Genomic DNA, 13,980 nt, shown 5'->3' with positions numbered 1-13,980 from the left:
TAAGATCAGGCTGTAAGGCATTTTCTTAATTAGCAATTGATATGGGAAGGCTGAGCCCATTAAGGGTGATACCCAGGGGCTAATGGTCCTGGGTCCATTAAAATTTCCCAGAATTACATAACTTCATGTTGATATCCAAAGTAGGTCTACCTTCATTTAAAAAAAAAAAATAAAAAGGCAGGCTTAGTCATAGCTGGTGGCACATGCCTTTAATCTTAGCACTCAGGGAGGCAGAGGCAGGTGGATCTCGGTGAGTTTGAGGTCAAGCTGGTCTACAAAGTGAGTTCCAGGGCAGCCAGAACTGTTACATGGAGAAATCTGTCTCGGGAAGAAGAATTTTCTACATGCACACAATTCATTTCCAATCTAGTATACTCAACTTTTACCCTCAACTTTAAACAGCTAATTTCCTAGTGATCCTCGCATCCTACTTCATCCTGAAATGTCCTCCTAGCTCATTTTCAATCCAATGAGCCTCCTTACTTCTGCTATTCACAATAGTGTTCTCGTAAAGCTTTTCCAGGCTGGAAAGATAGCACAGTGCTTAAGAGAACTAGATGCTCTTCCAGAGGACCTGGGCTAGACTGCTAACGCCCACATGGCGGCTCTCAAGCGTCTCTGACCCAGGGTTCTGGTGCACTCTTCTGGCCTCCCCAGCACCAGGTATGCTCTGGCACACATGCAGGCGAAACACCCATACACATAAAATAAAAATGTGAAGAATAAAGCTTTTCCAACTATCCAATGTACATAAACAGACTTTACAGATTTCTCCTCTTGATCCTTTTAGAGAGAAATTTTATAAGTAAAAGCCATACTAAAAAACAATTGTAGCTTTTATTTAATAGATGTTTATAATTTACCTAGAATTGCAATAAGCAACATAAAGACTTGGTTTCAATCAATACTCAAAATCACTCTGGGAGACAGACATTACAATTACCTTTCCCTATTTCCTAGGGACAGTGCAACCTTGGAAATGTGTATTCATTATCCATAATCACACTAAAGGACAGAGCGCTTTCCTTTGTCTTATTTTCTTTATGAAAATACTTAAAGCTACTTAAAAAGCTGCCTTCAAATTCATGACCTCCTGCCTTAGCTTTCTGAGCAATGAAGGATCACCCACACAGCCAGCTCTGCTCAGATTTCAGCTACAAGTCTTCAGAACCAAGTTCTTATCCACCTCTTCTGCATGTAAACAGTAACTAGTTCAAGGAATGAAGTCCAAAGGTGCTGTTTTTAGAAATAGTTAACTCAAAAGTGAACCATAACAGTAGTTTTAAATTCACATTTCTGCAATTTACATTGAAATTATCAATATCAGTCTCGCTTCAATCAACTATAGACTATCGCAGAAGAAAAATGGACAAGTTTCCCTACTTCAATATCTTTGCTTCAACTTCTCAAGTAGCAGAATTTAGAATTAAAAAAAAAAAAAAAAACACTGAAATTTCATTTGATCTGGCACCGAGTTTAATACTATGTAGTCTGTATTCAGTTTCTTTTCTGTTGCTGTGATAAAGACTGAACAAACAACTTAAAAGAAGAAAGGACTTTCTGGCTTAAACTTTGAGATCACTGTCCACTCTTAAGGAAAGTCAAGGAAAGAACTCATTCCCAGCCAAGGGAGTTCAGCAGAAATCATGGAGAAACGCTGCATGCTGGCTCCCTTAAACTCATTCTTAGGTAGCTTCCTTACATAGCTCAGGACCACCTACCTGCTCAAGGAAAGGCACTACCCACAGGAAGCCTGGGCCCACCTATATCCCAAGCCCTAGTATTGACAATTTTTATCATCACTAGGGCATCAAATACACTTTAGCCATAAGACCAATGAAATAACTTTTCTAAAGATGACATTATAGTCAAGCAAATATAAGCTAAATACAAGGTTTAGTCTTAACTTTTTCTGAAATCAGATTAAAAGTAAAATAACCTGCTCTAGCTGCCCATTTCTGGCCAGCTGCCATGCTCTGTATAATCTACATTATTTCCAACTCGTTTTATTCTCTATTAACAAGTGATCACTTTTAACTTTTTTTAAAACGTTTACGGAACCAAAACAATCTAAACCAAAAATTCAAAAACGGACTGAATCAAGTTAACCCAAGTCACAAAAACTGCATGTTGCTATTAATTACTACACTGTCCCTACACTGGAGCCTGAACAAAAGACAACACAGTTAAAATTTACAATCACCTTGATGAAATAGTAACTCATCTCCATAGTCAAATCAAAGATAGAAAGTGGGCCACAGCCTTGCTCCAACAAGGAATTTTCTTAGGGGGGAGGACACAAATGTCTAGGGAAGGTAATTTAGCTTAGTGGTAAAACACCAGTTCCATTATCACCACCACCAAGAACTATATTCATAAATACAAAAACCATGACTATATTTCACTGAGGACACTTTTTTAAAAATAATTTTTTTAGTTTTATGTGCACTGGTGTGAGGATGTCAGATCCCCTGGAACTTGAGTTACAGATAGTTGTGAGCTGCTGTGTGGGTGTTGGGAACTGAACCTGGACCTTCTGGAACAGCCAGTGTTCTTAACCACTGAGCCATCTCTCCCGCCCCTATCACTTTTACTTTGCATAAAAGCAATACTGCTAACAAAGATTCTATAAATCAGTATTCAATAGACTCACTCAAATATAAGAGTCAAAATGATTACTCTGGAGTAAAGCCTTTATTTTATAATGACATATTAGCCACTTAATCTATAACAAGGGTGAATTTTTTAAATTATTGGGTAGTATATACCGTCCCTGCTACCCATATTTACTTTAATTTCAGAATCTAATTCAGGAAGCATTGTTGATTAAACTTTCAGGTTTCCATACACTCAATAGTGTGGTTGCTTTCAATTCTTATTAGTTTAAATGTTTCATTCACTCTCCTTGCTCAGAGCTGTACATGGCTTGAGAATTAGGGATATTTAATAATTCCTCAAAGATTAATTACTGTCTTGATTTAACTAAGATCCAAAAAGGACTTGAGAAAGCAAACACAAACTATTACATCAGCATTTCTGGGACAAGATGGTTGAGAAGGACAGAGAGGAAAAGGATAAGAAGCAGAAATACCAGAAATTTGACAGGGCTCTGCTCCAACAAGCTTTAAACAATCTGTAATTCTCATAACAACGTGGGAGTTAAAGTATTATTTGTAAAATACTTTAATTTGCTTTTGCAATGCGTGTGGCACTTGCTTTTAATCCCACATGTGGGAGGCAGAGGAGGCAGATCTCTAGGAATTCAAGGCCAGCCTGGTCTACACACTGAGTTCCTGGCCTGCTAGGGCTACATAGTGAAATCCTGTCTCAAAAATAGCCTAAAATCAAATAAACAAACTTTTGCTTTCCATGCATTTTTAAGGATAAAGTGATGGTTTACATCAAGCACTCGACAGCTGCAGGTAACATGTTTTATTAATCTTTTTAAACTACTCACCGAAGTCCTGTCAGGTTCTCCATCGGCTAAACCTGCCTCCATAATGGAAGATAGATTTATGCTTCTCTTTCCATTAATGTTTAGCCATTCTACAAGTCTGGAAACCCTAGAAAAGGAAAATGTATGTATTAGGACTAGCTAAAAATTAAGGCAAGTAGAAAACAAGCATTAATTACAGCAGAAGAGGAAACATCTCATGCTAAGGTTACTGGACAATTAAACAACAACAAAACATCTTGACAAAGTTTGTTTTTTTTTTTTTAAAGAATTAATCTGGAGAGACGGCTCAGTGGTTAAAAGCACTTGCTGTTCTTGAGGAGCACCCAAGTTCAATTCCCAACATCCACTTGGCAGCCAACAGTCATCTATTACTCCAGTCAGCACCCTCTTCCGGCCTCCATGCATGCACGTGGTAACAGACATACATGTAAGCAAAATACCACCCATAAACATAAAATAACAAAATAATGTAATAAAGAAAAACTATTTTATTTCACTAATCACATACAGATTAGAACTAAAAGATTTACAAATACAAAACGAAATACTATATAAATATAAAACAAGTAGAACAATATGCAATCAGGGAATAACAAAATGTAATTAAAAACTAAAGATAAAAATGGTGGTGGAGAGGCTGAAGTTGAAGCTAGTGGTCTTGGCAATACAGGTGGTAAGATAGGTTGTGTACACTGACATGCAAATAAATAGGGTTTGGAAATAGCAGATAGAAACCAAGAAGCATGGAGGTTCAGCACTTGCCAAATAGCAAATCTATCATGATCCAGGTGTGGTACATGGGTACCTGTATTCTCAGTACTCAGAAGACAGAAACAGGAGGTTCACTGAAAGTTAAAGAGTTCACCTTGGGATACATTAACAAGAAAAACACAACAGAACACCCAATTCCAACAGTTAATAAACAATACAAAGGGAGAAGTAATTAACAAAAGCAGAAGAAACTTCCTGCACTGGAAAAATATAGGTCTTCATAATGAGAACTCTTCGAAAGCCCAATAGGATCACGAACAAAGTGGCCAGGGCGGCAGGGATAGAACTGGAGTTCAGGAATATCGACTTTCTTGTCACCAATTAGTTAGGCACCAATTCCTTCCTGGAGCAGGGCTCACCAAGAGTTCCCACATACATATTTCTGAAAACGGCATCTACTATATATGGGACTGTTTCTCCACTGGTTAGGAGACAGACTTCTAGAAGTGCTCTTTCTGAAGGGAGGAATACAACATTTAGAAGACACGTGATGATCTCACTTGACTAGAGACTAAAACTCCACCCTAGTCATGTTAGAATATCAATACTCCTGATGTTACTACGGAGACATTACACTGATGCTCCACAATGGAGGTAAGAAAGGCTACACCTGAAGTACAGGAAAACCCTTGGTAATCTCTTCTCGTTACTATTTCTTAAGATTAATGTCAATGGAAAACTACAGTAATACAATACAAATACCACAACCAGACGGGATGTTTGTAGAATGTAAACAATATAAAATGGACATACTAGACAACATAATATATGTGTGCTGTGATTATGATGTTACAGAGAACTGTAATTTCTTATTTTGAGTATGTCCACGTGCAAATCAAATACATATGATTTCTTTCCTTTCATTGGCTTATCATGTAAGATACACTGACCTCACATTATATTTAAAGCCATTGTTAACTCTGTGTCTGTGTTGAAGTTACAAACATCAACATCACTCACATATTACGCATCCTACTCTAGAAAAAGAAAGGGATTATTATGTTGTTTACAAGGGAGTTGTACCACATCAAATGGAAGTATGACCTCATTATTGCCTTTGGAATCAAGCATATTATTGGTTTACTAGGGTTGTGGGATGGCTATTCTTAGCTGTCAACTTGACCACACCAGGAATTAATGAAAAACCAAATGGCTGGATGTACCTGTGAAGAATTTTTTTTCTAATTGAATAATTTGAAATGGAAGACCTACTTATAATCTGTATCTCTGAGGTGTGAGGATTCACCTTTAATCTGGACCACACCTTCTGTGAGCAGCCTAAAGGACATGGAAGAAGGTAGCTTGTTCTCTCTCTGCCTGCTTGCCTTCACTCTCACTGACAATCCAGCCCTTCATTGGCATCAAAGCCTACTTGGGATTCTGGGGTACACTGAAGACCCCCTGAGATATCCAGCCTTGTGGCCTGAACAACTACTGGATTCTTGGACCTTCTGTTGGTAGAAAGCCATTGTTGAACTAGCTGGACGCTGTAAAACAATCTAAACCCTTATAATTACATTAGCTAATTCCTCAAAATCAAACATTTGACATCCTGCCCCATTTCCTTTTACACACACACACACACACACACTCACACAATTGGTTATGCTTTTCTGTATGTTTCCAGTGTGCATGTGGTTCAGGGTGTGAGCTCTGAACTCTTTCTGCTGCCATGCCTGGTGCTTACTGCCAGACCTCCCTATGATGCTGATGGACTAAGCCCGAAATAAACCTTCCTTTCTATAAGTTACTCTGGTCATTGTGTTTTATCATGGCAAGAGAAAATAATATATATTCATGTTATCTGCACAGATACAGTTCATCATTTGTTCTCAGTATCTTTGTTCTTTCCTCTGTATCATAGAAGCTAAAGGTATAAGTGATAAGTGTAGTCACTTTGCAAACATCTTTGCCTCTGAGATTCTGAATGACTTACACTGAGACAATGCAATGCTGTACATGATATTTGGAAGGTCTTAAGGAGATAGAAAGCAATCCATTGTTCATCTGAGCACAGTGAACTGGACTTTGATAGGCATGCAGTTTTGCAGTGATCACCAAATGATTCCATGTCACCGACCACTGTATTTTTTTTCTTACTTAGTTTTTATTCATAATCATAAACTTAACTCTGCAATCCAGCTAGACTTGAAGGGGAATGAGGAAAATATGGAACCCAAAGAACTTCAGTGAGAGCAGAGATTACAGGGTACTGCGAGCAGATGGGGCTGGGGTGCTCTCCTGAGCTACAGAAGGAATGGTCTGGTGGGTAAGAAGCCCGCAAGTCAAAAGAATTAGAGTTGTCCACAGTCGGAAATGGTGATCTTCTTGCTGGTCTTGCCATTCCTGGACCCAAAACGCTCCATGGCTTCCACAATGTTCATGCCTTCTTTCACCTTCCCAAAGACCACGTTTGCCATCCAGCCACTCAGTCTTGGTGGTGCAGATAAAAAACTGGGAACCGTTTGTGTTTGGTCCAGCATTTGCCATGGACAAGATGCCAGGACCTGTATGCTTCAGGATGAAGTTCTCATCCTCAAATTTTTCTCCGTAGATGGATCTGCCTCCAGTGCCATTATGGCGTGTGAAGTCACCACCCTGGCACATGAATCCTGGAATAATCCTGTGAAAGGAAGAACCCTTATATCCAAATCCTTTCTCTCCAGTGCTCAGAGCACGAAAGTTTTCTGCTGTCTTTGGAACTTTGTCTGCAAACAGCTCGAAGGAGACGCGGCCCAAGGGCTCGCCATCGGCCGCGATGTTGAAGAACACGGTGGGGTTGACCATGGCTGCAGCAAGCGGTGAGAGGGGATAGCGGCGTCTGCAAAGCCCGACCACTGTATTTTTAAATAATGTATTTTATCACTGAAGATAATAATTTCACTCTGTCAATTTGACTTAAACAATTTGAGGTTACAAATCCAAACAACTGGGTTTAGCACGTCTGTGCTCATCTTCTGAATCTGCAGTACGTCAGGGGTGTTGGGGAAGACTGCAGAACCTCTGACACTGACGCCAGCCAGGGGAAGCAGCCCTGGGTCAAGGAGCAGGCAATGGCTGTGACATTAGGAGTGGCCTGGATCTACACAGACAAAGACTGTCTCAGAAACTGAGTCTGACACATCTGCATTCATTCACCATGAAATCTTTTAGCTAACTAGGAAGGGGTAACGCTCTGAGTCTAATAAACCAACAGAAAGCATCACAGTCAACGGTGAGATCCTGACTGCTCTTCCTTCCCTGTAAGGTATCGTGCCAAGATCCTTTCCATTTAACTTCACACAAGGGATCCTAACGGTGTAATAAAGTCAAATCTAAGTTCTAAGAACTGAAAGGAGAGAAATTATATTTTCAGATAATGTCATTGCACACAAAAAATATGAAAATTGGTAGAATTAATAATTGTGTATAATGACTAATCTTGATCACCAACCTGACTGGATTGAGAGATGTCTAGGAGCTTAAGGAAAACACAATACTAGCTGTGTCTGAGAGCATTTTCAGAGATAAACACGCCCATAATGGCTGTGACAAAAATCAATGGTTTAATCCTTTGATGGATCAAATTCTTTAAATGAGCCTACTCAGAAATGATGGAAGTGTAGATGGGACCGAGCTGGAGGACGCTGGTTGGCATGTCTCTGCAGGGCTTCTTTTGGCCTAGGCTGGTTCTTGCTACTCTCCTCTGATGGCTGCGGTGACCTCATGCTCGCTCCATCGTGCAGCTGAGGCTCAAACCACTCCAGCGAGCTGACTGTGGACTGACATCTCTCAAACTATGAACTAAACAAGTCTTTCCTTTTAAGTTGTTCTCTGAGGTGTTTGTCACTGAGATCAAGTTTAACACAGTAGTTAGCAAGATTATTATACATAAAAGAAATTATTCTTACATATAGCAACTGTCAGAAAATGCAAATTGAATAATTTGCAAATGAATATATATATCCCATACTTAGAAAATAAACTCAATATAAATATTAAAGACTTCTACAATATATAAAAAGCTGCAAAATGTCACAAGAGAAATAAAGAAACTCCAAACAAATAAAAATATAGCATGTTCCTGGCCTAGAATGCCTTGGTATTTTTAAATTGCTAATTCTCAGGCTGGAGAGATGGCGTGGCAGTTAAAAGCACATACTGCTGTTACAGAAGATACAAATTCACTTCAAAGCACCCATATGGGGCAGGGGTTTCTCCAGCTCTGGGGGTATGGAGTATGATCCCACTAGCCTCGATGAGCACCTACATTCACAAGCATATGACCAAGAAGAGACACAGAGACACATATAATTAAAGATCAAATTAAATGTATTAAAAGTTGTTACTTCTCAAGTCAATTTAGATACTCAAACTGTAACCAATCACCCAACAGATTTTTCCTCCTTTTTTTGTAACTAACTAAACATTGCTTTTTATAAATAGTATGTAGATTCAAATGGGAAATGGGGAGCAGAGTTCACTTTGAATAGACTTCTGTTGTTCTTGTTGTTTTAAGGAGTAAATGAAATACAGGAGAAATGTCCAGTCATGGTGGTGCCTGCCTTTAATCTCAGCTCTGAGGAGACAGAGGCAGGTGCTCTCTGTGAGTTCCAGGCTAGTCAGAGCTACACAGTGAGTGCCTGTCTTGAAAACAAACAAAAACCAGAAAGAATCATTCAATCATCTTAAGGCAAAAATAATTTCAAAAGGTACCAGGAGTTAGGGTTAGGGTTAAGGGTTAGGGTAGGGGATTCTTCTCAGTGGCAGGACACTTGCCTGTCATCTGGGAGACCCTGGATTCAATCCCTAATAATTAAAATAAATGAGTGGAGAGGAATTTTAAGGTCTTTTTATAGGATTCAAATTCTAAATTTCTAATAAAATCATTTGTGCGACAAAGTGGCCCAGCAAACCTAATACAATATGCCAGTTAGTTTTATATCAACTTGACACAAGCTAGAGTCATGAGAGATTCCACTGAGAAAATACCTCAGTAAGATCAGGCTATAGGCAGGTCTGTATGGCATTTCTTAGTGATTGATGGGAGAAGGCCCAACCATTGTGGGCGGTACCATCCCTGGGCTGATGGTCCTGGGTTCTAAAAAAGGTGGGCTGAGCAAGCCATGAGGAGCAAGACAGTAAGCAGCATCCCTCCACGGCCTCTGCATCAGCTCCTGCCTCCGTGAACCTGCCCTGCTTGACTTCCTGTCCTGACTTCCTTTGATGATGAACTGATTTGAAAGCTTAAGCCAAATAAACCCTTTCCTCCCCAGTTTGCTTTGGTCATGGTGTTTCCTCACAGCAATAGAAACCCTGACTCCCTAACTAGGACAATAACACGAGTTGCTACTCTGAAGGGCTCATCCTAAACCCATCATGCAGTTCTTCCAAATCAGAGCCTCACGTACTCTCCTCCGCCTGCTCTCTGCAATCTTCCCTCTTCTTCTACTACACTCTTTAAAGGGGCAAATGGTCTTTTCTTGGTGTTTTCAATTTCATATCATCTACTATTTCTCAGAAATATAAATCCTACCATGCCCTTCCTTTCTAAAAACTGTTTAAAGGTCTCCGTCACCTGTCATGGCATTAGATCTACTCATGAGCTCCTCTGGTCCCTGTTCTCTAGGACCTGCTGTTACGAAGGCTCAGCTCCTCTGCCTCAATGGATGCTGAAGAACCTGGCCACTCTTCCTTTTCCTAATGCCTGCCTGCTGTCCAAACTTTGCCCAAGAACCCTGTCTTCTGGGAGAAAGATGATTGCTTCGGCCTGAGATAAATCCAGTATGCTGGGGAACTTAGCTTTCTCACAAATCACAATAGCCAGATGTGATGGCCCGTGCCTGTAATCTCAGCACTCGGGGTGGAGGCAGGAGGAGTGCTGGGAGCCCAAAACCAACCTGGGCGCTCTCTCTCTCTCTCTCTCTCTCTCTCTCTCTCTCTCTGTATGTATGTATGTATGTATGTATGTATGTATGTATGTATGACGTTACAGCCTGGGCTAGAGAGTGAAACTCTGCTTCAAATTTTTTTCTTTATACTTCTATTTCTTCTTTTATATTTTTAGGATATAAATCTCATTTAATGTTTTTGTGGCATCCATGTAATTTCCATACCTGGGAAAACAAGTTAGCTCTTATTTTATTTTGGGCACCTGGATATCTTATGTAATAATACCTACCACAAAAAAGAAAGAAAACTCATTAAATAATACAGGGAAAGGGTAATTAAATCACTCATTCAATTAAGAGTAGCAATCAGTGCTAGAAAGATGGTTTAGTGGTTAACTGTGCTTATTGCTCTTGTAGAGGACCTAGGTTCAGTTCCCAGCACCTACATGCTGGCTTAATTTCAGTTCCAAGGGATCCAGTGGTCCCTTCTGGCCTCCAAGGACAACAGCACATGGTTTATAGGTGTGCATTCAAGCAAACACTAATACACATAAAAGAAAAGAAAAAGAAAACTACACTTCAAGCTAGACTTCAGTGTAGCTGAATTTTCTTTTACTCCAGCACCATGTTGGAACAGTAAAATGTTATTTGCTTTACTCTTTTTATTCTTTTGGCTTTTTTGGGGGGGAGCAGTTCCCAAATAAACCACACACGGAGGCTTACTCTTACTTATAAACACCTGGCCTTAGTTTGGCTTATTTCTAGCCAGCTTTTCTTATCTTAAATTATCCTGTCTATCTTTTGCCTCTGGGTTTTCATCTTTCTCTACTTCTGTATCTCTTTTACTCTTACTTTGTGGTTGGCTGGGTGGCTGGCCCCTAGCGTCCTCCTCTCCTCCTTTTCTTGCTCCTTCCCTCTTCCCAGATTTCTCCTCCTATTTATTCTTCTTCTATTTATGCCTGCCAGCCCTGCCTGTCCTTTCTCTAAACTCACTATTGGCCGTTCAGCTCGTTATTAGACCATCATGTGTTCTAGAGAGGCAAAGAATCACAGCTTCACACAGACAAACAAGTGCAGTCTAAACAAAAGTAACACACCTTAAAATGTTATTCCACAGCACCTCAGTCGCCACCTCATTTTGCGATGGACAAGGAGTGGACACAAATAACTGGTGACTGCCCTCCAAGGCACCTGACCACAGCTACCGGAAAAGAGACGGTGAAAGCACCTGACCACAGCTACCAGAAAAGAGACGGTGAAGGCACCTGACCACAGCTACCGGAAAAGAGACGGTGAGGATGAGACTCCAGTCTCCAAAGACAAAGTGGGGAAGGGCTCACAAAAGACCCTGTCTTGAAAAAAGAAAAAGATGAAATTCGGGTGTTCAGAAATCAAACTACTAACCTCTTGTCTACTTATCATCTACACATTTTTTAATTCCAGGTTGTGTCAAATACCAAGCTTAGAAATGTCTTTAGCAGGAGAAGTGTGACTTCGGTAGGAAGAAAATGTACTCCAACGTTCTCCTCCACCTTAGCAAGTATTAATCCTCCTGAGCAAATTAAAGTGGACGCCCAAGATCCATCAGTATTCACATTATGTAAAAACTTAAGAACAGGAACATAAAACAGACTATAAAGTCTTTATCTTCTCTTCAACAACTTAACTGGAGAGACCAAAAATACATATGACAAAATCTAGTAAAAAAAAAAAATTCCCACTTATAATCCTAGTGCTTAAGAAGTTGAGGCACAGAAATGTCACTGAGTTTAAGGTTAGCCTCAGCTGTGTGATTTCCTAGCCAGTCTGAGTTATAGAAAGAGAGCCTGCCTCAGAAGCCAACAAACAAACAATAACTACAAAGGCTGGAGAGACGGCTCAGTAGTTAAGAGCACTGGTTGCTCTTCTAGAGGATCCTGGTTTGATTCCCAGTACCCACACTGTAGTTCACAACAGTCTGTAACTGCAGTCCCAGGGATCTGGTGTCCTCTACCGGCCTCTATGGACATCACAGTGGTGCACAGACAAAATTCCCACACATATAAAATAAGTTTACTTTTGTGTCTTAAGAAAAGAGACGAGCAAAGTATTTGGGTGACCTTCCCAAAGCATGCTGGGTGTGCACGCTAGCAGTCACAGTGGCTCTGGCTGCAACTCCAGCATTTCAGTGAGACAGGTGGAAGACTGTGAGTTGAAGCCAGCCTGGGCTACAAAGCTAGACTCCATCTCAACTCAGACTAACCCCTCCACAAAATAGTCACTAATATGAATCTGTTACTTTCTTTTATACCTACTCAATCTGTATCTAAACTTTTTCTTTAATTCAATGTGTCCCCACTGAATACCACTACCATATCAGCAACTGTCACTGCCGTTCCTGCAAAAGACTGTTTCAGGTAAAACTGGGATGTTTCTATGAAAATGTACAAGTGAGGGAAAGTAACACATGGTTCTAAAGTAACTGAAAAGCTACAAACTCATTTCTTGACAAATATCAGGCATGGAACTTGAGATCTGATCTAAGGTAGAAAGGTTTCTACCACTGAGCCATACCCCAAGTCCCAGATTTGATATTTAAGTACTACATTTCTGAAACACAACTCTAGTTACTGCAGCCCCAAACTATCCATCTTCTTAAAAATGAGTAGGCTAGTCGAGTGTGGTGGTGGTACATGCCTTAATCTAGTACATGGGAGGCAGAGAAAGGTGGATTCCTTCAGGTTCAAGGCCAGCCTGGTCTACACTACGTGTTCCAGGGCAGCCAGGGCCACATAGTGTGACTATCAAAAAAACAGAAACAAAGCAAAAAGCAAACAACGACAACAAAACCCAGCAAGCATATGACTGTAAGCTATCATCAGTTGCTCAAATGAATGAAGCACAGCTAAAGAAAAGCAGCTGCTGGCTACCCCGCTGACCAGCTCTAAGTACTTTGCTCTTCCTAACACAAGCAGCACTCAACATCCCAGAAAACAGCATGCACAAGGAACTGATAAAAACAACTTCCCAGGAGACCAAAAGTATAAACCATGAGGGGAGTCCCTCAATTTCATGTGCCAGGCATCATAAAAATTAAACTCTTATTCCACAGCATAGCTTTAGGGATGGAGATGGAGTTGGTAGTCTTGCCATGCATGTGTAAAGGCCTTGGGTTTACTCCCCACCACCATGTAAATCCACAGCGACAGTACACACCTGTAATTCCAACACTTAGGAGTCAGAGGCAGGATGACCAAAATCATCCTTAGTTATGTAAGGGTTTGGTGCCAGCCTATCCTACATGAAACATGTCTCAAAAAAAAAAAAAAGTATAAAGTAATTCCTAATGGAGAGGGACTGGAGAGATGCGGTTAGGAGCACTAGCTGTTCTTTCAGAGGACCTCAGTCCTGTGCCCAGTAACCACACGCTAGCTTACAACCATCTTAATCCCAGTCCCAAAGAATTCAACCCCCTCTTTCAGCCCTCCGGCTCAGGAGCACGACAGCATGTGATACACAGACAGACATGCAGATAAAACGTCTATATACATAAGATAAAAATAAATAAAATTTCAAGAAATAATTTAAATCAATAGAAGAATTGAGTTTAAAAGAAAAACATGATGAGACATGCTAATTTGAAAGCAGATTAAAGATTCTAGAGTCAGGCTTAGATCTCTAATCCAGCACTCAGAAGATTCTAGAGTCAGGCTTAGATCTCTAATCCAGCACTCAGAAGATTCTAGAGTCAGGCTTAGATCTCTAATCTGGCACTCAGAAGGCTGAAGCGGCACTCGGTGCAGAGCCGTCAAGGGCTACATTTTAAGACACTGTCTCAAACAAAACAAAAAAAAAGTTTTATTGGTTTAAAAAAAATTAAGATACGTATGGATATATATACAT

At 40.3% G+C, this 13,980-nt stretch overlaps 1 protein-coding gene across 9 annotated transcripts in view; it reads right to left on the bottom strand.

Annotated features, from left to right (window-relative positions):
- The window catches only part of Osbpl8 (oxysterol binding protein like 8), a 120,312-nt gene that overhangs the window by 77,970 nt on the left and 28,362 nt on the right, over nucleotides 1-13,980 (bottom strand). For 7 of the 9 annotated variants that reach the window (XM_050135456.1, XM_050135459.1, XM_050135457.1 and 4 more), the window contains one exon: nucleotides 3,458-3,563. In XM_050135456.1, the coding sequence (XP_049991413.1) occupies nucleotides 3,458-3,499 (42 nt within the window). In that variant the 5' untranslated portion in view covers nucleotides 3,500-3,563. Of the gene's footprint in view, nucleotides 1-3,457; nucleotides 3,564-13,980 lie in introns of those variants that run through there. The other 2 variants (XM_050135461.1, XM_050135464.1) reach the window with 2 other exon arrangements.

This window comes from Alexandromys fortis, unplaced genomic scaffold (genome assembly GCF_014885135.2).
Source record: "Alexandromys fortis isolate MF-2015 unplaced genomic scaffold, M_Fortis_MF-2015_v1.1 scaffold_24, whole genome shotgun sequence".
Lineage (NCBI taxonomy): Eukaryota > Metazoa > Chordata > Mammalia > Rodentia > Cricetidae > Alexandromys > Alexandromys fortis.
This window is presented reverse-complemented; position numbering and strand designations above follow the sequence as displayed.